Genomic DNA, 27467 nt, shown 5'->3' on the forward strand with positions numbered 1-27467 from the left:
GCTAAGATAGGTGTAACAGTGAGGGAGATGCTGGGGGAAAAGAGTGAGTACTCAGGGGAAAATGGTGAGTAGAAGAAAATACACATAGCAGTAATATTCGCTATCAGCAGTCATATCAGAACATGCTGAATTTCACGCCTGTCAGTCGACTGCAGTTTTCCCTGTGTGTGTGCCGAGCAGATGAGTGTTCACACACCGTCCACGAAAACAAAGAAAAGGGGGGGAGTGAAAAGGAGAGAAAGAGTTACTGTCCTTCTGCAATATGCCTGAACAAAGGTAGACAGTTCTATCACAATCTTACGCAAACACACACGCGCACACACACACACACACACACACACACACAATTTGATCGAAAAGGGATGAATGGCAAAACCCTGTCCCAAAGTATAAAACCACCTGACATGTATTCACAGTGGGAATGAAGCCGTGAGCAGTGCTATTGCAGATGACCAGTATAGTTACAGTGAGGAGACACATTCAGGACTTTGCAGAGGATGAATTGCCACGATTCCCTTTTCTAAACTATTGAACATCATATCTGTTCTACACCATACATTTCTATCTGAACATTCTGTAACATTGCATTCTTCTGAACAGGCCCCAGTTGTCATTTTAGGAATGGGATGTTTTCTGCCAGTGTCTTGACAAAACTAAAGTATCGCTCACTAGAGGCAGTGTGAGGATGAGTTACAGCGGTGAACAGTAGGACTCCGTCGCCACCTATTGGTGGATGCTCACCATTAAAACAACTTCTATATTGTAGCATAATTTATCATGACCAATAATAGCCGACAGGTCTTATGATGGCAATTTCTGATCACTTTCTGTCTGAATATAATATTTTGCATTGAAATCTCTATGATGCCTTACTTGTCTTTTTTTCTAACACCTTCCATATTTTACTCTCCCCCACTCTTCTCTTTTCTCCTCTCTTCGACCGTCTCCTCCCCTCTTCATTTCTTATTTTCTTGTTCTCCTCTCTCCGTCTTCTCTTCTCTTCTTGTCTCTGTCCTGGTTGGTTGCGTTGCTCCTCTCCTCGTCCAATCATGTGGTAGATATTATCTGGTATATCAGAGAGGAAGAGGCGAAGCGAGAGGATTTACTCCGCCCAAAATCTGTCTGAGATAAGCCTTTTTTTGTCTGGAGGTCTATGAGAGAGTGTCGAATGACGTGAGGCTTAATTGATCGAATAAAAGTATCGTAATGCTTGGGCTGTTACAAATGTACTGATTTAAGTGGATGCACGTGGCATTCTGGCAAATTTGAGAAAAAACAATTTAGTTGTGCAAGTTGTTTAGACGTCTGCCTTCAATCATTGAGGACATTTATTTATATTGTTAGAGCGGTCACTCTGCTATCAGCGGGTCACGAGCGCCGGCCTGCTCTTCCTTCTCATCCTCCTCTTCCTCCCCTGAGGTTTAACGTTTTTTTTGTTTTTTTTTATGATTCTCTTTTCTTTTGTTAAAATACATTTTACTCCAACTTCTCTTACTTGATGATAACTTACTTAAACGTTCGGTTAACCTATATGTATTTCTTTCCCTTTTCTCCCCTTATATTTTACATGTAAACTGGTTTGTCTACTACAGATTTTGAGAAGTACACAATGAAAGTGTATGTCTGTAAAGTACAAACATAAAAAGTATGATACACACTTGAATGTACTACTATGATGATGACTACTATGATTTCACTTCACAGTAATAAAGTAGTTCTAGCTCAATACAATATACCAATACACAAATAACCCAGACAGTCCAAAACAAAACAAAAATGCACCCCCTTTACAATAAACATGTATCAAAAATGAAGTTGCTGGGGTCAGTTCAGGTGGAAGATGTATGATTGCCATTCCCATGATTGTACCACCCTCCTTCAGGCCATGGGGCATGAAATTATTTCAACCAAGGCCTATGTCAGGCTTGGATTCACCATGCCGAAAGGTTTTTCCCCAGGTGCATGACCAATGAGGATATTTATTGCGATTTCGATGAGAACCTATGGCTACAGGCTTGATGCAAACTAGTGCCTGCTAAACATGATGTTTCTTTCATTTCTTTCATTTGATTACACTGTGAAAGATGTCTTCAATGATCACCCCTTCACATCCTCACATGGGATATAAATTGTGGACGTTTTAATGGGTAGTGCAAGTGTTTTGCCTAATGTGAAAACAGTGTAATGTACTGTAATTTACAGTACTGTAGCATACTACATTCAAAGGGCAATTGTGAAACATTATCTTAAATGTTTTGCTTTTGGATTAATTGGTTGTTAAAATAACTCAATTGAGAAGGTATCATTATGTTGTGTTTTGGTGATTAAACCAATGTGCTCATTATATTTCACAGTAAACGTATATTTTGGATCAATGGTTGAGTGGTGAAAGATGTCGACAAACAAAATGTATACAAAATTAAAGGTTTTGAATGTAAGACTAGCTGCGTAACAGGTGTTACTAGTTTGGAGTTTAGTACTAAGAGTTTAGATAATTCACCACAGACGTACAAAAAATGGTAAAACCCAGTTGGATTATTGTCCTTATGTCCTTATGGGATCGATCACTGTGTGTGTGTGTGTGTGTGTGTGTGTGTACAGTCAGGGTCAAGGGAGCTCAGGCACAGAAGACTATCCTCTCTTTCGCTGACGCTGGATGCGGCTAATCCTCTTCGGGCCACATTAACAGCTTTGGCCCTGTGTCCACAGTTACCTGAGATAGAGATACATCTGTGCTGTGGTTTATACCTGGCACTGACATAGAATACACCTGTAGTATAGGTTCTTCCCCAGAAGGCACAAGGATCTATGTCCTAGTTAACTAAAACTCGAATTTTTTATTACAAAGACACACACAAAATCAAAAGTTATGGATTGTAAGCAGGAACTAACCACCTACCCCAAAACACCATACTATATATCCCCCGCAATACACATACCCAACACATGCCCTCTTTCTTTCTCTCTCTCTGTGATGATTGGCTGTGTGTTGGCGTAAACAGGGTCTTACGACACAGGAAGTGGTATAACTCAGGGTCAGGGTTCGTTGAGCAGATGACAGGTTGTTCTTTTTGTGATGCTGACCATTCCATCATCCTGCTAATGCTATGATTGGAAATGAAACACTAGAGGGGGAGGGGCAAAGAAAGTGAAAGCGCATTCTTTTGCTTTGAGATTTCCTCATAATCTAGACGAGAAAATGTTAGGCTTTTGCAGTTCCTGTATTCGCAGTCAAAGACTGAATCAAAGAAAGTGAGGACAAACAGAGGTGGATAGAGAGAAAGAGTGATAGAGTGTGGGTGGGCATGAGGTAAACAAAGAATAGAGAGAGGTGGTTAGACAGAAATGTGGGTTAAATACGCCTTTTGACTCAGTGACGATACCGAGTCACTGGGTCAGTACCAGTGGTGTAAAGTACTTAAGTAAAAATACTTTTAAGTACTACTTAAGTAGTTTTTTAGGGTGTCTATACTTTACTTTACTATTTATATTTTTTGATAACTTTTACTTTTACTCCACTACATCCCTAAGGAAAATAATGTAATTTTAACTCCTTACATTTTCCCTGACAACCAAAAGTACTCGTTACATTTTGAATGCTTAGCAGGACAGGAAAATTGTCTAATTCATGCACTTGGTCATCCCTACTGCCTCTGATCTGGCAGACTCACTAAACACAAATGCTTCATTTGTAAATGACGTCTGTGTGTTGAACTGTGACCCTGGCTATCCCTAAAAAAATGTAAAGGAGACATTTTAAACGATTTATACTTTTACCTTTGATACTTAAGTACATTTAAAAACAAATACTTTTAGACTTTTACTCAAGTAGTATTTTACCGGGTTACTTTTACTTTTAAGGTATCTTTACTTTTACTCCAGTATGAAAATTGGATACTTTTTCCGCCAGTACAGGTAGGAGGCAAAACCCTTGAAAACACCTGTCAACACTTGAGGCCTGCAAAAGTGTATAATGATTTAGTAGTTTTCTTCCCCCAAATAGCATATCCGAATACAGACAAACAATAATTATAAAGCCTAAGTGGGCTTCTCCAGCTTCACTGGTTCGGTTGTATTGGTTATGGGATCCGGAATCAGGGATCTTGGTTCTGGGTTTTCTAAGTTTCTCAAGCTAACAAATATTATTTGACAGGAGAAAGGTTGTCTCGCCAAACCTTGATCTCCAGTTCTTCATGCAGACCCTCTCCTTGTTCTGACGCTTTGGGTCTTCTCTGCTTCTTCTGAAATGTTCTCCAGGTTTCTGTGGGTTCTGCAGGCTAATCCCTGCCCCACCCTTTCAGCGGAGCAGCGAGTGCTGTCCTTCAGGCGGCTAATCCCGTTGGCACAGCCTAGCTTGCTTTAATCCTCCCACATCGCCCAGCGCTCCGCAGCCTACACACTCTCACCGCTTCTGGGATGACGGGCCACTGTTAAGAACCTCAGGTAAGTCCCAGCACCCTCACCCTTATAGAAGTCCCCCTATGCATCCTCAAACTACTGTTAGATTCCAAACTACAGGTAGACCAGTGGGCGTAAACCCTGGGTAAGCAGAGTTATGTTCCAAGGCAGCGCTAGTATACCTGATTCAGCTAATCAAGGTATTGAGGCCAAGGCTTGGTGACCGCTGGTGTAGACTTTATCAGTGGCATACCACACCGCTAACAAGAGACTACCGCTGAAACGAGACTGACTATAAACTAGACCAGCCTTTGTTACATGTTTGCAATTTGTCTACACGTCTTCCGAATAGTATCTCCGAGCACTTGGTGGGTGTCCCCTCAGTGGTTCGTGGCCGTCGTGTCTCCGTGGTAGCTCTGTTTTTGTTTTAGGGAGAGACATCGACGTAGCTTTGGAACGGAATTGTGTGTCTTTTGTAATGGAAGAAGAGTTGATATAAGAGATGGGTATCACTGGTTGGCAACATTTGCAACACATTTTTCATCAAAACTGTAGGTCAGAGTTTCTTAATCCTGGTCCTGGTCACAAAGGGGTGCACATGTTTGTGTTTGCCCTAGCACTGCACAGCTGATTTAAATTATTAACTCATCATCAAGTTTGTTGATTTGAATCAGATGTGTACTGCTAAGGCAAAAGCAAAAATGTGCTCCGCCATAGGAACCTAGGACCAGGATTAACCGTTTGATGTGTACGAGCACACTGGTTTCATCATTGTACAATGGTCTCTGTAGCGTACGCTCAAACCGGTGTGATTAGACCCCTTCATATTCAAAGTGTTCTGAACAAATGAAGGGAATCGTTCACAAACATTGGGACATTCTAAGATCCGATGATAGTATCGGTAATGTGTTTTTGGACCTTCCCTTAGTCGTATTCTCGCGGGGCAGAAACCTCAGTGATCAATTGGTAAACTCTGATTTACCACCCCAAGATATCCCTGCACAACATCTATTTGCGCCCATACTGGATGGAAACTACAAGTGTAATGGCTGTGCTCAATGCAATGGTACTTATAAATGTAGATCTTTCAAACACCCACAAACAGGGAAATCGATCCCAATACAAGGTGTTATTACGTGCTCCACTAAGGCAGTTATTTATCTTATAACTTGTCCCTTTGGTAAAAATGATGTGCGTAAAACAAAGCGTGAATTAAAAGTACGTATCTCAGAGCATCGTACCGTCATTAGGTGCAAAAACTCAAATTACCCAGTTGCGGCCCACTTTTTGGAAGCAAACCACTCGATTTTGTCTCTACGTTATATCGGCATTGAACGTGTCAACCTCCCTAAGAGAGGGAATGACCTCGACAATTTATTATTAAAACAAGAGGCTGCCTGGATCTTTAATTTAAAGACCCTTGCTCCCTTCGGAATTCTGAAGACATTCTTGGGATTATTGTGATTTTGCTATTGTAAATGTTTGTAGGCTTATGTAGCCAAATTGTACCTATGATCGTACTTTATCCATTTATGTTTTTGGTATGCTATTTTAATATATGAGAATTAACCAATGATATCAGGCCACACCCGGCCATGATTACAGACACCTGTGTGTGTCTTTTGACACCGCAGTGTTTGTCATCATACCCTGATGAAGACAGCTTGTCTGTCGAAACGTTGGACATAACATTTTTGCGTCTGAGCTCCGAGACTGTGCGGCTCTCCTTAATTTGTTTTAAAGTGTTCCACTCCGCTAGTCAGCACCTCGCTTAAATAGGTGTGCGTTTCCTTCACCTCGACAACACTTCATTGACATGTCTAGTTACAATTGATGCAACAGTCAGCGTTTGAGTTGGCTACACTGCTTTTTCACAGAAACAACTTGCACCAACACAGTCTTAACGACGGTATGTCCTCAATGTGAGCAGTTTATTTTTGGCCGCAACGTTCAGACATTCACAGAAGTAGCAACAACATAACACAATTCCCATCATAATCAGAAAATGTATGCTACATTAGTCCTAGCGCTGAGTGAGCTAACACAAGCGATCATATTTAGCTATCTCTCGGCTGACATAAACCATAATTATAAGTAGCTAATAGCAATGACCATTTACAATTCATTACAGGTCGGCTCACCAGTGATGGAAATATAAATACTTTGTAAAAGTCTGAAGTAATCCAATGGTGGTTAGTTTGTGCATGCAGACATGTTTGTTTTTTCCGAGTCAACAACAAATAAGAAGCGGTTACAAGATGAGTTGGGTCTGTTTACAGTATGCATGTAGAAGGCGGTGTGTCATTATCATTATTCACTTCCCATCATTCACTTCCGGAGGTTTACTCGAAAAACAAGTGAACTATCCCTTCACCTCGTTTTCTTATAACATATTTGGTCTGACAGATGTTTACATGACACCCAGAATGCATTGTATGTTGTCAACAAACATGGCTCCACACATAGCTGGCAATCAGCTTAGCATTAGCACATCATAACCAGCACAACCTTCAAAAATAAGTTTTACACACATCATATTTGTGACCGAAGGGCTCAAATCAGTCTTATGTAACAAAATTTGACATTTTGTTTTTTACATTGGATAAAAGTAGAGACTCAGAGCTACAAAATGGTATATCATACACAACAGTTGAAGAATAATGGGAAAGTAATTTTGCTATGAAAGTTGAAGTGAGAGAGAACAGCTCACTGAACAATACTGGCCCTAGCAGAGCTGATTAGGCTGTTATGTTATCCAGAGCGTTGGTGACTGCAACTGTGCTGTCAGATTGTCTGTTCATAAATGTTGAAGTGTTTCGCGTTCAGAGCGCACACCAGACGCTCTTGGCCGATGAGGTTACTGACGTTTACTGACACTGCCCATATTCAACGGCTGTTGAGCGTTTGTAAATTCATCAGTTATTCTGCGCTCTCTGGCACACTCAGACGAGAGTGCTCTGAAATCGGAGTAGATGGCCAGACTGAATTTACAAACGCACCTGAAATGGATCTTTGCATAGTGGAGTCTTTTGTTAAGACAATTAACCATAATCACAACTCATGACGTTACTACCCTGCATGGATCTGCAGGTAGCTAACCAACCAGGTTTAATGTTAGCTATAGCCTAATGTTAGCTAGCTAGCTAAGCAAATGACTCTGAGATATGAATAATAACGTCATACACGTAACATTAGCTAGCGAGCCAGCCAGCTAATGTTAGCTAGCTAGGTAAACAATGAACCATAATCACAACTCGTGATGTTACTACCCTGCATGAATCTGCAGGTAGTTAACCAACCAGGTTCAAAGGGCCACACATTGTATGTTTACAATTAGTACAGCAATCCCACAATCTTCCAGCATCAGCTTTCCAACAGCACAGGGGCCTGTGGCATAGTTCCGGCTGAGCAGGAAGGGGGTAGAGGGGGAAGGTGGAGTTTAAGGAGAACGGTCAACAGCAGGAAAATGTGCCAGGGGGTAAAAGTTTGGTCAGGTTCTGTTCTGACTAGAGATGCGCAAATATCTGCATACTTGACCTGAGGAAACACTAGGGGAGTGCTTGGGCTCTCATCGAAGAGAGAAGTTTGTCAGGCTCATCTAGCTAATCTAGTGAATTGGAATGTACAAACTGAAACACAGCCTATAGATAATTAGTAGGTTTGAGGGCAATGCAGGTTAACTGTCCTGTTGCATAACAATCACATTCTGACATAAAGCACATTTCAAAAACTCACGCTTGGAGGGACCATTAAAAATATTTTAAACTTAATCGTGAAAAGGTTAAGAAACACTGCTGTAGGGGATGGTCTCCTCACATGGGGCACCACCATATGTAGGGAATTGTACTCTCACGTGGCACCATTATGTAGGGAAATTTCCTCCCAAACTCTACAAAACTCACAGGCTCACAACAGAATTATCTTGATATTAAATCAGTAAAGCTATGATTTGTAGCAGTATTTGGTTTTAACTACTGTTATTATGGCAATTACTTTAACGTTATGTGGTTTTTGGTGGATGTGTGTTTTCCAAAAGTAAACATCAAGACTGTCTGGTGAGCTATTTAGAGTGCTGTGTTAAGAGCTTCTTACCAAACATGGCTGCAAATACCCCTCTATCGGCCATGTTCAGGTGGCAGGACCCTATCCAGGACATACAGTAGGTTAGACAGGAAGGTTAATAAGCTAAGAAAGGAGGGAAGGGAATTACAGGAGACGTACAACAAAGAGATAAGGGAGGGTTAGACGGAGAGACAAACAGCCCAGCAGGACAGGAACAGGCAGGTTAACAAGCTAATGGCAGGGTAGAGAGGAACAGTAGAGGTAGGGTATGGAGAGAGAAGGTAGAAAAACAGGCAGAAAACACACCAGGTGTCTGGCTGCGGGCCCAGATTGACTCACATATACTCAAAGACTTTAATGTGGCAATCAGCTGTTGAAACAATTAAAAACCTTTATACCCCCACTGAGGCCATAAGCGGTTTGTTTACATTTACTTTGCTGACAAACATTGGAGTTAAACACGCATATATTTGGGGTTCTGGCGGGGTACAACAGTTGAACTAAGCTCTTGAAGCATTTATAAGCTACAGTGCAGTCGGAAAGTATTCAGACTACTTGACTGTTTTCACATTTTTTTCTTCTAAAATGGATGAAATAAATGTTTTTCCTCGCCAATCTACACACAATACCCCATAATGACAAAGTAAAAACAGGTTTTAAGAAATGTTTTTGGTTGACCTTATTTACATAACTATTCATACCCTTTGATATGAGACTCGAAATTGAGCTCAGGTGCATCCTGTTTCCATTTATCATCCTTGAGATGTTTCTACAACTTGATTGGAGTCCACCTGTGGTAAATTCAATTGATTTGACATGATTTGGAAAGGCACACACCTGTCTATATAAGGTCCCATAGTTGACAGTGCATGTCAGAGCAAAAACCAAGCCATGAGGTTGTAGGAATTGTCCGTAGAGCTCCCCATCCAACCTGACAGAGCTTGAGAGGATCTGCAGAGAAAAATGGGAGAAACTCCTCTAATACAGGTGTGCCAAGCTTGTAGCATCATATCCAAGAAGACTCAATGCTGTAATTGCTGCCAAAGGTGTTTCAACAAAGTACTGAGTAAAGGGTCTGAAGATTTTTGAAAAGTCATATTTCACATTTTTTATTTTTTATACAAACCTGTTTTTGCTTTGTCATTATGGGGTATTGTGTGGAGATTGATGAGGAAAAAAACAATTTAATGATTTTTTTTTACAAGGCTGTAACATAACATGTGGAAAAAGTGAAGGGGTCTGAAAACATTCTGAATGCACAGTATACTCTGTAAGAATTAATAGGAACGCATTATTAATTTGTACATCCAAAAATGGATGTATCTACTGCAGATTGCCCTTATTTGTGTATTTGCCTGGTGGTTTACCTCAAGATCCAGTTTACCAGTGGTTTCCTTGTTTCCCCGAGTTTACCATAGTGGTGGATTCACGTAAAGATTTAGCACAGTAATTGTCACTTTGTGTATGTTGCAGGATGTTCAGCTGGGTGGTGAAGGGGGTTCCCCAGCCTCCTGGGAAACTAGGAGATGAGGAGAAGACCAATGCCTCACCTGCAACAGTAAGTCCCCCAAAAGTGAGAGAAAGAAAAGGGGGAGATTGTATCACCATTTAAATGTTCTATTACTCAAACTGTCGCTTTGTGTTTAAAACAGGTAAAACAAGTAACATTCAAAGAAGAGAAGAAACAAGAAGGTAATAACTGACTTAAACCTAATCTATAAACAATTCCCTCAGCCATCTCATACTGTTCTTTAATTATGATTGACAGCTCTAAAACCTGCCAAGGCCAAAGAGGAGGAGGTCGCCGAGGAGAATGGGTGAGTGTATCTATGGCCGGAATTCAATACTAATAGTTTGTCAATGCTCGCCAACAGAGAAAGAGAGGGGATCTTTCAACATTGATTTGACACTATTTCTTTCTGTATTGTATTTCTTTGGCAACATTGATTTCCCCTCTCTTGCCAATGAAGCTAATTTACATTTGAGAGAGAGAGAGTTCCATATGACCCGGTGGCCTAGTTGGCTGTGGGCACATATGGTGTGCCAGGAGGACAGAGAGGATCAGAGGGATCAGACCAGGATCAGAGGCAATCCTATAGCGGAATGCTATTGAGCCCACTGTCGTGTCTTTACTATGGTTAAATGAGATGACATGCTATTTTCAAATCGATTACCTAACATTTAATTATTTGCTTAATAAATTAATCAGGCAATAACTAACTCATTAGGAATCTGGGGCACCACGGAAACATTAGTTTATATAGAGCAGCTTTCTCCCAAATCCACTCTTAAAGATCTGAAGATCTTTTATATCAATAGCAGTCAATCATTCATTATTCTTTACCTTCTATCAGTCTCATCTGAACGCCATAAAATTATTGGTTATCTGCACAAACCGTAGCACAAATTATGAATCAGCAATATACAAATTTGCTTAATTATTTAACTAACTAACTAAATAATCACAGAAATACATAGAAACATATATTGGATATTGGTTACTAACAGTGATGGAAAAGTCCCTATTGTGCCAAGCCGATATGACAGCTTGGTAGACAAAGGGAAGGGGCTGGACTGAGAAAGAGCGGGAAAGACAAATAGATTCACTACATACAGTCTACAATTATATTCATTGAAATGCTAATCCTTTGCACATGAACAGCCGCTCAAGATGTATTTTTTACATTGGAAGTTTGTCCGTTTTAATGATCTCGTAGCTAAATCTAATCTGGCTCATTTTAATCTTTTCCGCAATTTTCAAGCCCATAACTTTGTTCTCTCTCATTTTTCCACCTTTCCTTAACTACCTCCCAAGATGTTGCTAGAGGAGATTTTGTCCCTCCTGTGGAATTGGCAAGGTCTGATTTCTAGATTATGACATTGTGCTGTTTTAACCCTCTCCGATAAACAAAATCAAGACCGACTGGGGTAGTGACTTGACCTTGCAGATGACTAGTGGGAGGAGGCCCTTCTTAGGGTTAACTTCACATCCTCATGTGCTCGGTTAAATTTCATTTAGTTCAAAGTCTTGCACAGAATTCATCAAAGAAAAATGTAGTAAATTCCTCCCAGACACGAATGACACGTGATAGATGTTCATTCACTCCTGCAGACCATATATTTTATTCGTGTTCTAAGCTGTCTGAGTATTGGGTCATCCTTTTTTAATACTCTCTCTAAAATTCTAGATATTGACCTGCAGACTTGTCCTCAAGTAGCAATATTTTGGAGTTCCATCTTCGTTGCATAGTCTCACTAAAAGTGAAGCAGACGCTGTAGCGTTTGCCTCCCTTATAGCACGCCGGCAGCTCTTGCTTCACTGGATATCCTTCAAACCTTCCACTGCATCATCCTGTTTGAAAGATCTAATGTCTTTTCTACACTTAGAAAAAATGTTATACACTCTGAGAGGATGTACTGATAACTTTTTCTTGAGATGGCAGCCTTTTAATTTCCTTTTTTTTTTGAACAGTTGCCTTCTATGGATCAGGAGTAAGAATTTTGGCCAACGGGATACGGGAGGGTGTGGGAAGGGAGGGATAGTATGTTGTGATATTTGTGTTTTTGTGCATATTTATATATTTCCAATCATAAACGTATTTTATTTTTTTATGTATGCTGCTTTTTCTGTTAAAGAGAGGGAGGTGGTTCAATAAGTATAGGGGGTAAAAGCATGTATCTGGTCAATTTGTATTCTGTATTTCTTTATGTCCAATTTACAAAAAAAATATATATATATATATATTTATATATATATATATATATACAGTGCCTTGCGAAAGTATTCGGCCCCCTTGAACTTTGCGACCTTTTGCCACATTTCAGGCTTCAAACATAAAGATATAAAACTGTATTTTTTTGTGAAGAATCAACAACAAGTGGGACACAATCATGAAGTGGAACGACATTTATTGGATATTTCAAACTTTTCTAACAAATCAAAAACTGAAAATTGGGCGTGCAAAATTATTCAGCCCCTTTACTTTCAGTGCAGCAAACTTTCTCCAGAAGTTCAGTGAGGATCTCTGAATGATCCAATGTTGACCTAAATGACTAATGATGATAAATACAATCCACCTGTGTGTAATCAAGTCTCCGTATAAATGCACCTGCACTGTGATAGTCTCAGAGGTCCGTTAAAAGCGCAGAGAGCATCATGAAGAACAAGGAACACACCAGGCAGGTCCGAGATACTGTTGTGAAGAAGTTTAAAGCCGGATTTGGATACAAAAATATTTCCCAAGCTTTAAACATCCCAAGGAGCACTGTGCAAGCGATAATATTGAAATGGAAGGAGTATCAGACCACTGCAAATCTACCAAGACCTGGCCGTCCCTCTAAACTTTCAGCTCATACAAGGAGAAGACTGATCAGAGATGCAGCCAAGAGGCCCATGATCACTCTGGATGAACTGCAGAGATCTACAGCTGAGGTGGGAGACTCTGTCCATAGGACAACAATCAGTCGTATATTGCACAAATCTGACCTTTATGGAAGAGTGACAAGAAGAAAGCCATTTCTTAAAGATATCCATAAAAAGTGTAGTTTAAAGTTTGCCACAAGCCACCTGGGAGACACACCAAACATGTGGAAGAAGGTGCTCTGGTCAGATGAAACCAAAATTGAACTTTTTGGCAACAATGCAAAACGTTATGTTTGGCGTAAAAGCAACACAGCTCATCACCCTGAACACACCGTGCCCACTGTCAAACATGGTGGTAGCAGCATCATGGTTTGGGCCTGCTTTTCTTCAACAGGGACAGTGAAGATGGTTAAAATTGATGGGAAGATGGATGGAGCCAAATACAGGACCATTCTGGAAGAAAACCTGATGGAGTCTGCAAAAGACCTGAGACTGGGACGGAGATTTGTCTTCCAACAAGACAATGATCCAAAACATAAAGCAAAATCTACAATGGAATGGTTCAAAAATAAACACATCCAGGTGTTAGAATGGCCAATTCAAAGTCCAGACCTGAATCCAATCGAGAATCTGTGGAAAGAACTGAAAACTGCTGTTCACAAATGCTCTCCATCCAACCTCACTGAGCTCGAGCTGTTTTGCAAGGAGGAATGGGAAATAATTTCAGTCTCTCGATGTGCAAAACTGATAGAGACATACCCCAAGCGACTTACAGCTGTAATCGCAGCAAAAGGTGGCGCTACAAAGTATTAACTTAAGGGGGCTGAATAATTTTGCACGCCCAATTTTTCAGTTTTTGATTTGTTAAAAAAGTTTTAAATATCCAATAAATGTCGTTCCACTTCATGATTGTGTCCCACTTGTTGTTGATTCTTCACAAAAAAATACAGTTTTATATCTTTATGTTTGAAGCCTGAAATGTGGCAAAAGGTCGCAAAGTTCAAGGGGGCCGAATACTTTCGCAAGGCACTGTATATATGTTCTCAATTGCAGTACCTCGGCAAGCAGTATCTTTTATTTTTCGCCTTTTGTCATTCGTTTCCTGGTTCTATCCACCTGTCCCTTCAACTCAACCATTTCTTGCTTGTGCTTCTGCTGTGCACTGCGGTACTCTGCTGGAGGCCTTACTTCAGGGCTGACCTGGAGAGAACCTTTACAACGCCTGCAACTGATGGTTTATTTTGGAGGGCGTCTGTTGCAATTTCTGCTTTTTTTTCGCTTATGGCATTGTGATCTAACAGTCTCAGCCCTTTAGCACAGATTGAGTTTATATCGCTGCTGAGGTCAGCAATACATTTTCCTATGGATGAGGGATCACTTATTAGTGGGGGAATGGCTGCCAGCCACTGATTGTTAGCTTAGCTTCTAACGTAAAGCTTGCCCTGTTCACTTAAAGCACTAAAAGGTCCCCTAAAATTTGTGAGACGTCATTAGTAAACACCCGTTCCCGTTCAACCCAATCAGTGTTTCTTGATAGCAATGTTACTGGAACACGTGGTAATATTAAGTAATACTCGTCGCGTCTACTCACACTCCTGAAGCGCGGGAGACAGAGATAGTATTTTGCTTCGGCCAAACTAATATATCTTCTCAAATTTCCTTAAATATTTTGACTCGCTGAATTCACACTCTGAATGGCACACATAAACGATCTCAATTGTCTCAAGGTTTGTCTCAAGCCTTCTTTATCCTGTCTCCCCTTAATTTACACTGATTGAAGCGGATTTAACAAGCAACATCAATAAGGGATCATAGCGTTCACCTGTTAAGTCTATGTAATTTAATGTTTAGTAAACTCGGTGTATATTGCCTCTAACTATTTTATCCCCCATCTCTCCATCTCTGTGTAGTGGTGAGGCTGGAGTGTTGACTTGGATCACCCATGGCTTTGCTAATTCTCTTCCCCAGCCTGCTGGGACACCCCGGCTAGGCAGAGCCAACACTGAGGTAAGCGCTATGCTATGTCATCATAGCAAATAGATACTAATGTTGGTGGATTTCTCATTGGTAAGAAATGGAGATCCACTACAGATTTGTGTTAACGTTACTGCAAGATCGTTTTGAGTTCAATCTCGGTGTGCCAGGTTTGACTCTGTTCTCTGTTTATCCTTATCCTTCAGCCCTCCACCACACAGGAGGAGAACAGGTACAGCACTTCTGTGTGTGCGTGTGTGCGTGTCTGTGCATTTTCCAGAGGCAGTTTACTACTGAGTGTTTATTCTGTTTATTCTCCTGTGTGGACATCACTATTCAAGAGTTAGTAAATGGTCTCACGCTGATTAATACTATGTACTATGTTACACACTTAATTTGTAAATTGGGAGGTGTCGGAACAAATAGTGAGCCTGAGGGTGGTAAAGCAACGCATGAAAAAGAAAATCACCTTTGTAATCAAGCATTGCATGCATTTTCATTGACTTTGCATACTGGCATAGAGCAGTAGAGTAGAGGCACTTTCAGAAGTTGCACATATGGGGGGAGGGGAGTTTGTAGCATAGAGTCTGGGAAAAATGTTGCCTTTCATAAATCATTTTAGATGATTGAAGACTTAGCAGGATTTTTTTTTTATACCTCACAAATGATCCAAATGACTACTTTTGACACTGACAAACTGAGATTATGAGATTTTTAAAAACTACCTCGTCTTGATTCTACCAATAGCTTAGGTGTGTGGAGATACACAGTACTAGTCAAAAGTTTGGACACACCTACTCGTTCAAGGGTTTTTCTTTAATTTTTACTATTTTCTAAATTGTAGAATCATAGTGAAGACATCAAAACTATGAAATAACGAAAAAAGTGTTAAACAAATCAAAATATGTTTTATATTTGAGAATCTTCAAAGTAGTCACCTGTGAGGATCGTCGCTGGAGACAGGAAGAAGGTACAGGGAGAACAATATAAATAATGGACATGAAACAGGACAGAACAGCGTCTGGACAGGGGACAAAATAACGACATCATTGCAAACACCGGGAATAACGTGAGGAACAGACAGATAAAGGGGAGACAATCAAATAATGATGGAGTTCAGGTGCGCGTAATGTAAGGGACAGGTGTGCATAATGATAGGCAGTCTGGTGCTCCCACGGCAGACCGGCTGCGGCGTGGGAGCCTGGCGAACCGGCTGAAGCATGACGTGGGGTGGGCGCCTGCCGAGACCACCAGGACGAGAAAAACCTCTTGATCCAGCTATGGCATGGAAGCCCGACGAGCTAGCTGAGGCACCCCCGGAACCGGACCCAACATCACCAACAACAAACAAGGCCTCCCTGATGCTTCCAATTTTGGTGTCAACATTCTGTGAGGATGAAACTTTTGACAGATGTGCATAATGATAGGCCGTCTGGTGCCCTCGAGTGCCAGAGAGGGAGAGCGAGAGCAGGCGTGACACCACCCTTTGCCTTGATGACAGCTTTGCACATTTCAATTAACAGGTGTGCCTTGTTAAATGTTAATTTGTGGAATTTCTTTCCTTCTTAATGCGTTTGAGCCAATCCGTTGAGTTGTGACAAGGAGAGGGTGGTATACAGAAGATAGCAGTTTTTGGTAAAAGACCAAGTCCATATTATTGCAAGAGCAGCTCTAATAAGCAAAAAGAAACGACAGTCCATCATTACTTTAAGATATGAAGGTCAGTCAATCCGGAAGATTTCTGGAACTTTGAACGTTTCTTGAAGTGCCGTCGCAAAACCCATCTAGTGCTATGATGAAACTGGCTCTCATGAGGACCACATCAGGAAGACTCAGGGTTACCGCTGCTGCAGAGGATAAGTTCATTAGAGTTGCTTGGGCCAAGAAACACGAGCAATGGACATTAGACCGGTGGAAATCTGTAATTTTGGTTCTAACCGTTATGTCTTGTGAGACGCAGACTAGGTGAATGGATGATCTCCGCACGTGTGGTTCCCACGTGATGCATGAAGGAGGAGGTTTGATGGTGTGGGGATGCTTTGCTGGTGACACTGTCACTGATTTATTTAGAATTCAAGGCAAACTCAACCAGCATGAATACCACAGCATTCTGCAGCGATACGCCGTCCCATCTGTTTTGCGCTTAGTGGGACTTTCATTTGTTTTCAACAGAACAAGGACCCAACACACCTCCAGGCTGTGTAAGGGATATTTGACCAAGAAAGAGAGTGATGGAGTGCTGCATCAGATGACCTGGCCTCCACAATCCTCCCACCTCAACCCAATTGAGATGGACCGCAGAGTGAAGGAAAAGCAGCCAAAAAGTGCTCAGCATATGTGAGAACTCCTTCAAGACTGTTGGAAAAGCAATCCAGGTGAAGCTGGTTGAGAGAATGCCAAGAGTGTGCAAAGCTGTCATCAAGGCAAAGGGTGGCTACTTTGAAGAATATAAAATATAACAACATTTGTTTAACACTTTTTTGGTTACTACATGATTCCATATGTGTTATTTCATAGTTTTAATGTCTTCACTATTATCCTGCAATTTAGAAAATAGTACAAATACATTTTTTAAAAATGAGTAGGTGTCCAAGCTTTTGACTGGTACTGTACATATTGTACAATATTAGGGGAAATTATTGTCCTCTAAAAGCTTTCCAGTTTCACTGACTCACCCAATGATGCGCAGCTCACTCACTGGTGATGGCTGATGCCCATGTCAAAAGCCTCTATCTTCTTTTACTCTGTACAATATTGTTCGCTCAATAGGCCTATTTGGAAGTTGATAACATATTTTGTAGCCTACAGGGAGATTAGTCTTTTTTTTAGCAGGAGTCATTTGCTTTTCAATCTGTTTTCCCTCGATTGTATTTGAAATATGGCGAAATAGCTGTTTTGCATGTATGCTGTTCACTGACAGATTTGCAGCGCGTTCCCAACTGTAGGCATGCCTCGTGATTGGGTTACACCAAAAAGTTCTACAGTGACACCATCGAGAGCATCTTCACTGGTTGCATCACCGCTTGGTATGGCAATTGCACCGCCCTTGACCACAAAGAACTACAAAGGGTGGTGCGGACAACCCAGTACATCACTGAGGCCAAGCTCCCTGCCATCCAGGACCTCTATATCAGGCGGTGTCAGAGGAAAACCCGGAAAATTGCCAAAGATTCCAAACACCAAATTCATAGACTGTTCACTCTGCTACAGTCCGGCAAATACTACCAGAGCATCGGCTCTCGGACCAACAGGCTCTAAGACAGCTTCTACCCCCAAGTCATAAGACTGCTAAATAGCCAGACTGCTAAATAGTCAACTAATGGTATCCAAACTATCTTGCTAACTAACCCTACGCACACTCACTAGACTTAATATACACACTCACACACACTTTTACACTCATTGTTTGCTGCTGCTATTCTGTTCTTTATTTTACTCTTATTATGATCTATCACTTTACCCTGCCTGCATGTACAGTGCATTCAGAAAGTATTCAGACCCCTTCCATTTTTCCACATTTTGTTACATTACAGCCTTATTCTAAAATGGATTAAATAACAAATATGCATCAATTTACACACAATACCCCATAATGACTAAGCAAAAACGTTTTCAGACCCTTTGCTATGAGTCTAGAAATTCAGCTCAGATGCATCCTGTTTCTATTGACCATCCTTGATATGTTTCCACAACTTGATTGGAGTCCACCTGTGGTAAATTCAATTGATTGGACATGATTTGGAAAGGCATGCGCCTGTCTATACAAGGACCACAGTTGACAGTGCATGTCAGAGCAAAAACCAATCTATGAGGTCGAAGGAATTGTCTGTAGAGCACCGAGACAGGATTGTTTCGAAGCACAGAGCTGAGGAAGGATACCAAAACATTTCTGCAGCATTGAAGTTCCCCAAGAACACAGTGGAATCCATCATTCTTAAATGGAAGACGTTTGGAACCACCAAGACTCTTCCTAGAGCTGGCCGCCCGGCCAAACTGAGCAATCGGGGGAGAAGGGCCTTGGTCAGGGAAGTGGCCAAGAACCCGATGATCACTCTGACAGAGTTCCTGAGTTCCTTTGTGGAGATGGGAAAACCTTCCAGAAGGACAACCATCTCTGCAGCACTCCACCAATCAGGGCTTTATGATTGAGGTGCCAGACGGAAGCCACTCCTCAGTAACAGGCACATGCCAGCCCGCTTGGAGTTTGCCAAAAGGCACTTAAAGAACTCTCAGCCCATGAGAAACAAGATTATCTGGTCTGATGAAACCAAGATTTAACTATTTGGCCTGAATACCAAGCGTTACGTCTGAAGGAAACCTGGCAACATCCCTACGGCGAAGCATAGTGGTGGCAGCATCATGCTGTGGGGATGTTTTTCAGCGGCAGAGACTGGGAGACAATTCAGGAGAAAAGTACAGAGAGCTCCTTGATGACTGCGTCAGCCGTGAACACAAACTTAAAGGAATTGATAGTTCTGCTCCGTGTATTCAACAGCTGAGGTTGGAGCTCTGGCTTGTTTTTTTGTACTGTTCCTACCATCGTCAGGTTCCTCTTGAGGAGCTCCTGTCCCAGCTTGTGTGAAGTAAAAAGGTTATTGCATGTGATGTTGTGGCCACGGAGTCCCTGTGTCACGTCCAGAACAACCCACATCCCTTGGTTCTTCTCAGAGACTCCTCCATCTGGCTTCCCCTTAGACACATGCAAATTCCACGCTTATGATGAAGCAGCGTCACAGGCAAACCAGATCTTGATTCCATATTTAGACGGTATGTAATGCCTGAAGGGGCAGTGGCCCCTAAATGACATAAGCTGCTCATCAACAATAACGTTGGGCCCAGGGTTGTAAAACAGGGGAAGGCAGTCCTCCCACTTGTCCCACACTGACCTGATTGCAGCAAGCTTGTCTCTCTGCCGCCGAGCTGATATGGTGTCTCGGTTATTGGAATAATCCTGGAAATAATATGAAAGTTTTCCAGAGACATTGTTGCACGGAAAAGTTCTCTGCCAGTTTCTGCATCCCACAGGGATTCTGTGGATTCCCCATTGCATCTGAAAACATCAGCAAGGAAAATAGTCACAAAGTATGCATGTAAATGAGTTTGGTCCATCTCCTTCCAAAAATATGCCTTCCCTCCAAATTGGTGCAGTCCAGAATGATTTTCTGGTTGGTGTCTGGGATGAACAGTTCAAAAGAAGACTTGTCCTGCTCATGAGTGACCACCATCCACGTTGGCCCTGGTTGCATCCTTATCACATTGGCAGCCATGCGGAGTGTTTCATTCCTTGGACAAAAAGACTATTCAATTTCACAATTTTTTTTACATCCATATTTCTCCTCCTGCAGCCTTCTGATAAACTGGTTGCTGACGGGCTGGTCCTGGGGCTGGCTGAGGGTAAATCTCATCCTCTTCTTCCAACTCACTGTCAGACTCCGAATTGACAGAGACATGATCCTCATATTCGAAAATGTCTTAGTCTTCCAAAGTGGTAGACGCTCCATCCTAACTAATTTCTTTCTCTGCAAAAATTATTTCGAAGGCCCTCTGAGCAGAGATTATTTTTGCAATACTGATTGATTGTGGTAAGGAGCCTCACATGCAATGCTATTTATTTGTTGTGTCCCTCCCCCAATTTGCACCTGGCTGGGGTAGAGTGTGGGAAAATACAGAATTGTTATAATGTATTTTAAATAATGTATCGAAATAATGTATTGTAATAACATTGTGCAGGTTCCCACAATACATTATGTAGTTTCACACACTACAAAGGGTAAAGAGTGCGAGAAACGTGGCAGACAGGCAGACAGGCAGGGAGACAGACAGGTTCTTGGTGTTATGTTGAAACAGCAGGCCCAGGGAGGAGAAAGACAGAGTGAAGGCACACAGCAAACCTTTATGTTTCATTTTTGCTTGTTTTCATCTACACACACACACATTTCCACACTTTTATTAGCTTCAGGTCCAGTGGAACCAAATAATAAATATGTAGTATAAATGTGTGAGGGGGTGCACAGTGTGCACTCAACGAAATTGTGTTATTTTACATGTTCTTCACAGAAAATAAGCCAAGGCCAATGATTCTCAGGTTGAAAAAATAATTAATTGTCTAATTTTTCTTTTACTAAACATTGAAAAATGGTCCCACAGACACGAACACCACATAAGGGTTATGAACTTAAGAAATATTTGACAGACAGGGCACAATGTTTCCTCAATATTAAGGTGTACTGCAGGAGTCGATTTTGGGACCAGTTCTCTTTACTATTTATAAATAACATTGGTCTATGTATTCATTCCTGTAATATTAATCAGTATGCAGATGATACGGTAATGTATGCCATTGCACCGACAGTTGACCAAGCTATGTGAGAGCTGCGAGCTGATTTTGATACATTACAGAAAGCCCTTGTTGATTTAAAACTTGCACTTAATGCGGGCAAAATGAAATATGTCGTTCTCTAATTCATGTAAAAATGTCTCAGATGGGCTCTATATTCACTTATTGGATGGTTCCCTCGTCGAGCGTGTTCCCGCCTATCTGGGCATTTGGATTGATGAAGAACGTTTAAAAAAACATACTGATGAGCTAGTTTAAAAGCTAAGGTTTAAAGTGGGCTTGTACGGCAGAAAGTACAGTCAACTTTCCTGACAGATCTTGACTATGGTGACACCATTTACCAGAATGCAGAAGCCACTACTCTTGAGATGCCGTCTACGATAGAGCACCTTAACTTTATTACAGGTGGAAGTTTTAATACTAGTTGAACCACTTTTTTTAATCACGTTTTGAACGTTTTAATCACTGCATCCTGTATCAGACGGTAGCTCACTTCATTACTCCCTTGTTTACAAAGAGATACCAAACCCATTCATTCTTGAGGTGCTGCTTGTCTTCGAACAAAGTTTGGTAAAACCGCTTTTAGTTTTAATGCACCACAGTTATGGAATGCATTACAAAACAAATTACACCTGGATAGGTCAGTTTAAAACTCGGTTGTTAAGTGTTCACCGAAGTGTGTACTTGTTTCAATTGATTGTTACAGCTTGTCGATGTAATACATTTATAGCTGTCTTGTAGTATTTTTTTTAAATCTTTTTGTTGTTGCCGTATTGATGTCATTTTTGTCCTCAGGTCACCATTATAAATGGGACTGGTCTCAATTCGGTTCCCCTGAAGAAATAAAAGTTAATACATTTTGTACTTACATGAGTTTTGTACATCTCGCTAACCTAATGGGAAAGGGATTAGCACCATCTAAATGCTGTCAATCCTTCCCATTATCCTTCCCATTCATTTGCATCTATTTTTTATTTATTCAGATTTAGAATGGCATGGTGAAAATATTAAGTTCAATGTAGCAAATATAAGCTACAATACCTGAATTGACCATCTTCTGATATGTCAAACCTAAAAAGTCCAAAACTCGTACCAGTTCTGCCACTGCCCACGCTTGCGTTACTGTAAACTGCTTTCACAGCCCCCCACCGCATTCTAATGCATATATTTAGCAAAGCCGCAGCCAAAGCTGTCAATGAAAGTGGTTGTTAATCAAAACAATTTTCATATATTTTATCTCTCCACAGGCAGGGGTCGAGAGTCATCGGCTGGATTGCCCAGGGATTGGCCAGTGTGGTTCCACAGCCTGAATTGAAAAACACGGAGGAGGTGGAACCTGCAGAAACAACAGAGGTACATATGGAATGGTCTGACAGATGCCCTGAAGGGTTCCACAGATTTTATTTGAGTAATAGCCTGTAGCAGTGTTGTCTGAACTTTCATCTAAGTCAGTTAAATTGGTTGTAGTTAAGTGTTGTAGCTATATAACAGCCCCTACCTAAAATCACACTGTACACTAAAAATGTTTAAGTAAAGAGGACTTAGGCAGCCCCTCAAGCATTTGTTAACTTCAATCAGCAAGCTCTAATAAATAAAAACAATCTCAGTTAGAGAGGACCAAAATGTATTATTCATAGTTAAATTATAGCATTAGCTTTCTTTGACTCATCTCTGTCCTGTACTTGGAACCAGGATAGACGTTTTTAACAGCATTTCCATACAGATTGCAGAGGTGATCAAGGTGCCGGAGGTTAAGAAAAAACCTAGCGTAAGTAGCTACATCAAGGGCCTTGCTAATATGCTAACCAAAATTACTCATGGCTTATGCTAACATGTAGCATTAGCTTTCTCAAACTCTCAATTCTGTACTTGGTGCCAGGCTAGCCATGTTTAACAGCATTTCCATTCAGATTGCAGAGGTGAGCAAGGCGCCGGAGGTTAAGAAAAAACCTAGCGTAAGTAGCTACATCAAGGGCCTTGCTAATATGCTAACCAAAATTACTCATGGCTTATGCTAACGTGTAGCATTAACTTTCTCAAACTCTCAATTCTGTACTTGGAGCCAGGCTAGCCATGTTTAACAGCATTTCCATTCAGATTGCAGAGGTGAGCAAGGCGCCGGAGGTTAAGAAAAAACCTAGCGTAAGTAGCTACATCAAGGACCTTGCTAATATGCTAACCAAAACTACTCATGGCTTATGCTAACATGTAGCATTAGCTTTCTCAAACTCTCAATTCTGTACTTGGTGCCAGGCTAGCCATGTTTAACAGCATTTCCATTCAGATTGCAGAGGTGAGCAAGGTGCCGGAGGTTAAGAAAAAACCTAGCGTAAGTAGCTATATCAAGGGCCTTGCTAATAGGCTAACCAAAATGTCTCATGGCTTACGCTAACGTGTAGCATTAGCTTACTCAAACTCTCCGTTCTGTACTTGGAGCCAGGCTAGCCATGTTTAACAGCATTTCCATTCAGATTGCAGAGGTGAGCAATGCGCCGGAGGTTAAGAAAACACCTACCGTAAGTAGCAACGTCAAGGGCCTTGCTAATATGCTAACCAAAATTACTCATGGCTTATGCTAACGTGTAGCATTAGCCTTCTCAAACTCTCATGTATGTACTTGCAGCTAAGCTAGTCATGTTTAATAGAATTTCCATTCAGATTCCAGAAATGACCAAGCGTAAGTAGCTAGCTATAATATGGGCGTTGCTATGCTATGCTAACTTAAACCCAATGCTAACGGACCTGCTATAGCCATGTTCAAACTTGGTTCTAGAGATCCATTCGCCACAATGTCCCATTGCTACCCATCTCCCACCCCAGCTGTGCCTTAACTTAAGGCTGAGAGGGCGGGTTCTTGCTGGCAACAATGATTCACATGTCATCCGCTCAAGCAGGTTCTGCGAGGTGGTGATTCCTGTGGTTTAGCTGTTTGATGATCTACGGGGATCGATAACTCTTGACCTGGAGAGAAAAGGGTTTTCCACAATCCCTGATTGGAGAATCAAATTTATATGAGTCAGCTATCAAAACCGAATGATATTATCCAATCACATAACATCTCAATTTGAATGTCTCCTCACTTCAGTGGCAGCCTTTGGAAGAATTTAACAGCAGTCATTCCATGCATGCATGCACTGTGTGATAATGAATTAAGAATATAGCGGGTGTTTCATAACATGCATACTACCATGCTCCACACTCTCATACTTCTAGTGCATTCTCAGAGGACGTTCTCTTGAGTACGTTATTGTGAGGACGAGAGTATGGAGAACAAATAAAACATTACATTTGAAAAGCACTCGCACTCCCCCTACTGTATTACCTCACACTGGACCTCCCCATTCACTGAACCTTCTTCTAGACAAGGATAATGGCAACAATAGAGACTAAACAAGATATACGAAAAGCAAAGTTTTTTCATAACTATCAGCAAGCTATATGTGAATCGTAATAATCGAGCTAACCAGATAATTTTCGCCTGTTAATCTATCTCAAACTAATGTTATGCAGGGTAACTTAGATCTGAAATCTTTGTGGCTATCTAGCTAGCGAACAGTAGTAGCTCGCCAGTTGCCGTTAGCCCTATTTTACTATGGGCTTGCAATCTACTTACACTACAGTGGGTATTGTAGGCAGGTAATGCCAAAATATGTACAAACGGAGTACTCGTCCGAGAATTGCCCTCCGTGCTCCGTTTCTTTTGATTTGGACTCATACTCCAATATGCGGAGCACGGTGGTATGCATTTTGAGAAACATATTTCTAACCCTGTAGCTGTTCAGGTCCAGAGTTGTATATATGTGCAGGTTCCTGCTGTGGCTTGTACAGTATGTGAGAAGGCCTTTTAAGACATGAAGAGCATCCCCTGTCTAAGAGAAAGTTGCAATTGAATGACAAAATGCACAAACCTACAGTGCCTTCAGAAAGTACACACACTCCTTTACTTTTTCCACATTTTGTTGTGTTACAGCCTGAATTTTAAATAGATTTGGTGTTACTGGACTACACACACATTACCCCATAATGTCAAAGTGGAATTATGTTTTTAGAAATATTTACAAATTAATACAAAATTAAAAGCTGAAATGTCTTGAGTCAATACGTATTCATCCCCTTTGTTTTTGCATGTCTAAATATGTTCAGGAGTAAACATTTGCTGAACAAGTCACATAATAAGTTGCATGGACTCACTGTGTGCAATAGTAGTGTTTAACATGATTTTTGAATGACTACCTTATCTCTGTACCCCACAGATACAATTATCTGTAAGGTCCCTCAGTCAGGCAATGAATTTCAAACACAGATTCAACCACAAAGACCAGGGAGGTTTTCCAATGCTTAGCAAAGAAGGGCACCTATTGGTAGATGGGTAAAAATAGAAAAAGAAGACATTGAATATCCCTTTGAGTATGGTGAAGTTATTCATTACACTTTGGATGGTGTATAAATTTACCCAGACCCTACAAAGATACAGGCGTCCTTCCTAACTCAGTTGTCGGAGAGGAAGTAAACCGCTCAGCAATTTCACCATGAGTCCAATGATGACTTTTAAAAAAGTGGCTGTGATAGGAGAAAACTGAGGATACATCAACAATTTTGTAGTTACTCCACAATACTAACCTAAATGACAGAGTAAAAAGAAGGAAGCCTGTACAGAATACAAATATTCCAAAACATGCAATAAGAAATTAACTTTATTTCCTGAATACAAAGCGTTATGTTTGGGCCAAATACAACACATTACTGAGAACCACTCTTCATATTTTCAAGCATGGTGGTGGCTGCATCATGTTATGGGTATGCTTGTCATCGGCAAGGACTAGGGAGTTTTTTGGGATAAAAATACACAGATTAGAGCTAAGCACAGGCAAAATCCTAGAGGAAAACCATGTTCAGTCTGCTTTCCAACAGACACTGGGAGACAAATTCACCTTTCAGCAGGACAACAAACAAAAACACAAGGCCAAATATACGCTATAGCTGCTTACCAAGACAACATTGAATGTTCTTGAGTGGGCCTAGTTAGTTTTGACTTAAATCTGCATGAGAATCTATGGACAGAAAATGTCTGTCTAGCAAAGATCAACAACCAACTTGACAGAGCTTGAATAATTTTCAAACGTTGAACAATCCAGGTGTGCAAAGCTCTTAGACTCAAAAAGACTCACAGCTGTAAACGCTGCCAAAAGTGACATGTATTAACTTTCTGTAATATTTTCTTCCATAAATGTCTAGAAACATGTTTTCACTTTGTCATTATGTGGTATTGTTTGTAGATGGGTAAAAAAACATATATTTAATAAATGTTTTATTCAGGCTGTAACACAACAAAATGTGGAATAATTCAAGGGTTATGAAGACTTTCTGAATGTACACAAACTACTTACGACTCATTACAATGCTTATCTGTTATTGTTGAGTATTGACAGATGTTCTGTGAATGTTTGTTTGTTTTCCTTCAGGTGCATGCTATCCAAGATGTCCCAGGTGAGAGCTATCAACATATTTTTTCTGTGGGTAGAAGTACCAGCATGATGATAATTCTATAGAATACTGTATTTATAAGCCCCATGTAGCAAAATTGTACGCATTCCAGTGTTCGTTCTATACATCACATTTCTATTGCAAGGTTTTTTTTTCTAGATCAAAAAAGGGGCTTAGGTGTGTGCGTGTGGTTCTATTGATGATTTTGGGGTGGGGGTGATGATGATGATGATGATGATGATCAACTCCTTATCTCTAGATGCAGAGCCTCTTCCTCATATTCCTGTGGTGGAGGTTATGTCAGATGAAGAGCCTCAAGAAGAGAAGGGAATCCCTCCCAGGTGTGTGTGTGTGTGTGTGTGTGTATGAATGAATGCCTCTCTCCTTCAATCTCTCTCTTCTACCCACTTTGTTGTCTCCAATGATATTCTAATGTGTGTGTTTGTGCCTGTGTGTGGTGTGTTCTGTTCTCAGGGTGTATGAGTGGATCAAACAGGGTTTTGAGAAGGTGGTTCCACAGCCAGCTGACAACAAAGACGTCTCAGCGAAGGCCTCCTGCCCACAGAAAGGTTATCTTCTAACACGCAGAGATCCTCATATTTATTATAGGGATGCTTGGGGGTGCTGAGCAATAGGTTACTCTATATTGGTTCCACAGCCTATCACCAATCTTATATATTGTTCTGAGGCTAGAAACCTCATGCACCAGCAAGCCTATGTATATTTATTTTTTTACATTTGTTGCATATTTATGAGCTGTTTGTTCTGCCCTTGCAGTGACCTCCAAATCTCCGGAAGCTGAAGAGGAGGCCAAAGCAAAGTGAGTCTCACAGACGTTTACGCATTGTA

At 41.0% G+C, this 27467-nt stretch overlaps 1 protein-coding gene across 5 annotated transcripts in view; it reads left to right on the top strand.

Annotated features, from left to right (window-relative positions):
- The first annotated feature begins 4314 nt into the window (after positions 1–4314).
- Positions 4315–27467, top strand: part of LOC110506283 (cyclic nucleotide-gated cation channel beta-1-like) — a 75737-nt gene continuing 52584 nt past the window's right edge. For 2 of the 5 annotated variants that reach the window (XM_090221750.1, XM_090221751.1), the window contains exons 1-11: positions 4315–4443; positions 9934–10018; positions 10113–10152; positions 10229–10277; positions 14734–14830; positions 15004–15029; positions 22382–22487; positions 26597–26621; positions 26878–26959; positions 27093–27187; positions 27396–27438. In XM_090221750.1, coding sequence (XP_090077876.1) covers positions 9935–10018; positions 10113–10152; positions 10229–10277; positions 14734–14830; positions 15004–15029; positions 22382–22487; positions 26597–26621; positions 26878–26959; positions 27093–27187; positions 27396–27438 — 647 coding nt within the window. In that variant the 5' untranslated portion in view covers positions 4315–4443; position 9934. Of the gene's footprint in view, positions 4444–9933; positions 10019–10112; positions 10153–10228; positions 10278–14733; positions 14831–15003; positions 15030–22381; positions 22488–23144; positions 23277–23343; positions 23464–23605; positions 23651–26596; positions 26622–26877; positions 26960–27092; positions 27188–27395; positions 27439–27467 lie in introns of those variants that run through there. The other 3 variants (XM_090221752.1, XM_090221754.1, XM_090221753.1) reach the window with 3 other exon arrangements.

This window comes from Oncorhynchus mykiss, chromosome 26 (assembly GCF_057628025.1).
Source record: "Oncorhynchus mykiss isolate SJ-2025 chromosome 26, ASM5762802v1, whole genome shotgun sequence".
Classification (NCBI taxonomy): Eukaryota; Metazoa; Chordata; class Actinopteri; order Salmoniformes; family Salmonidae; genus Oncorhynchus; species Oncorhynchus mykiss.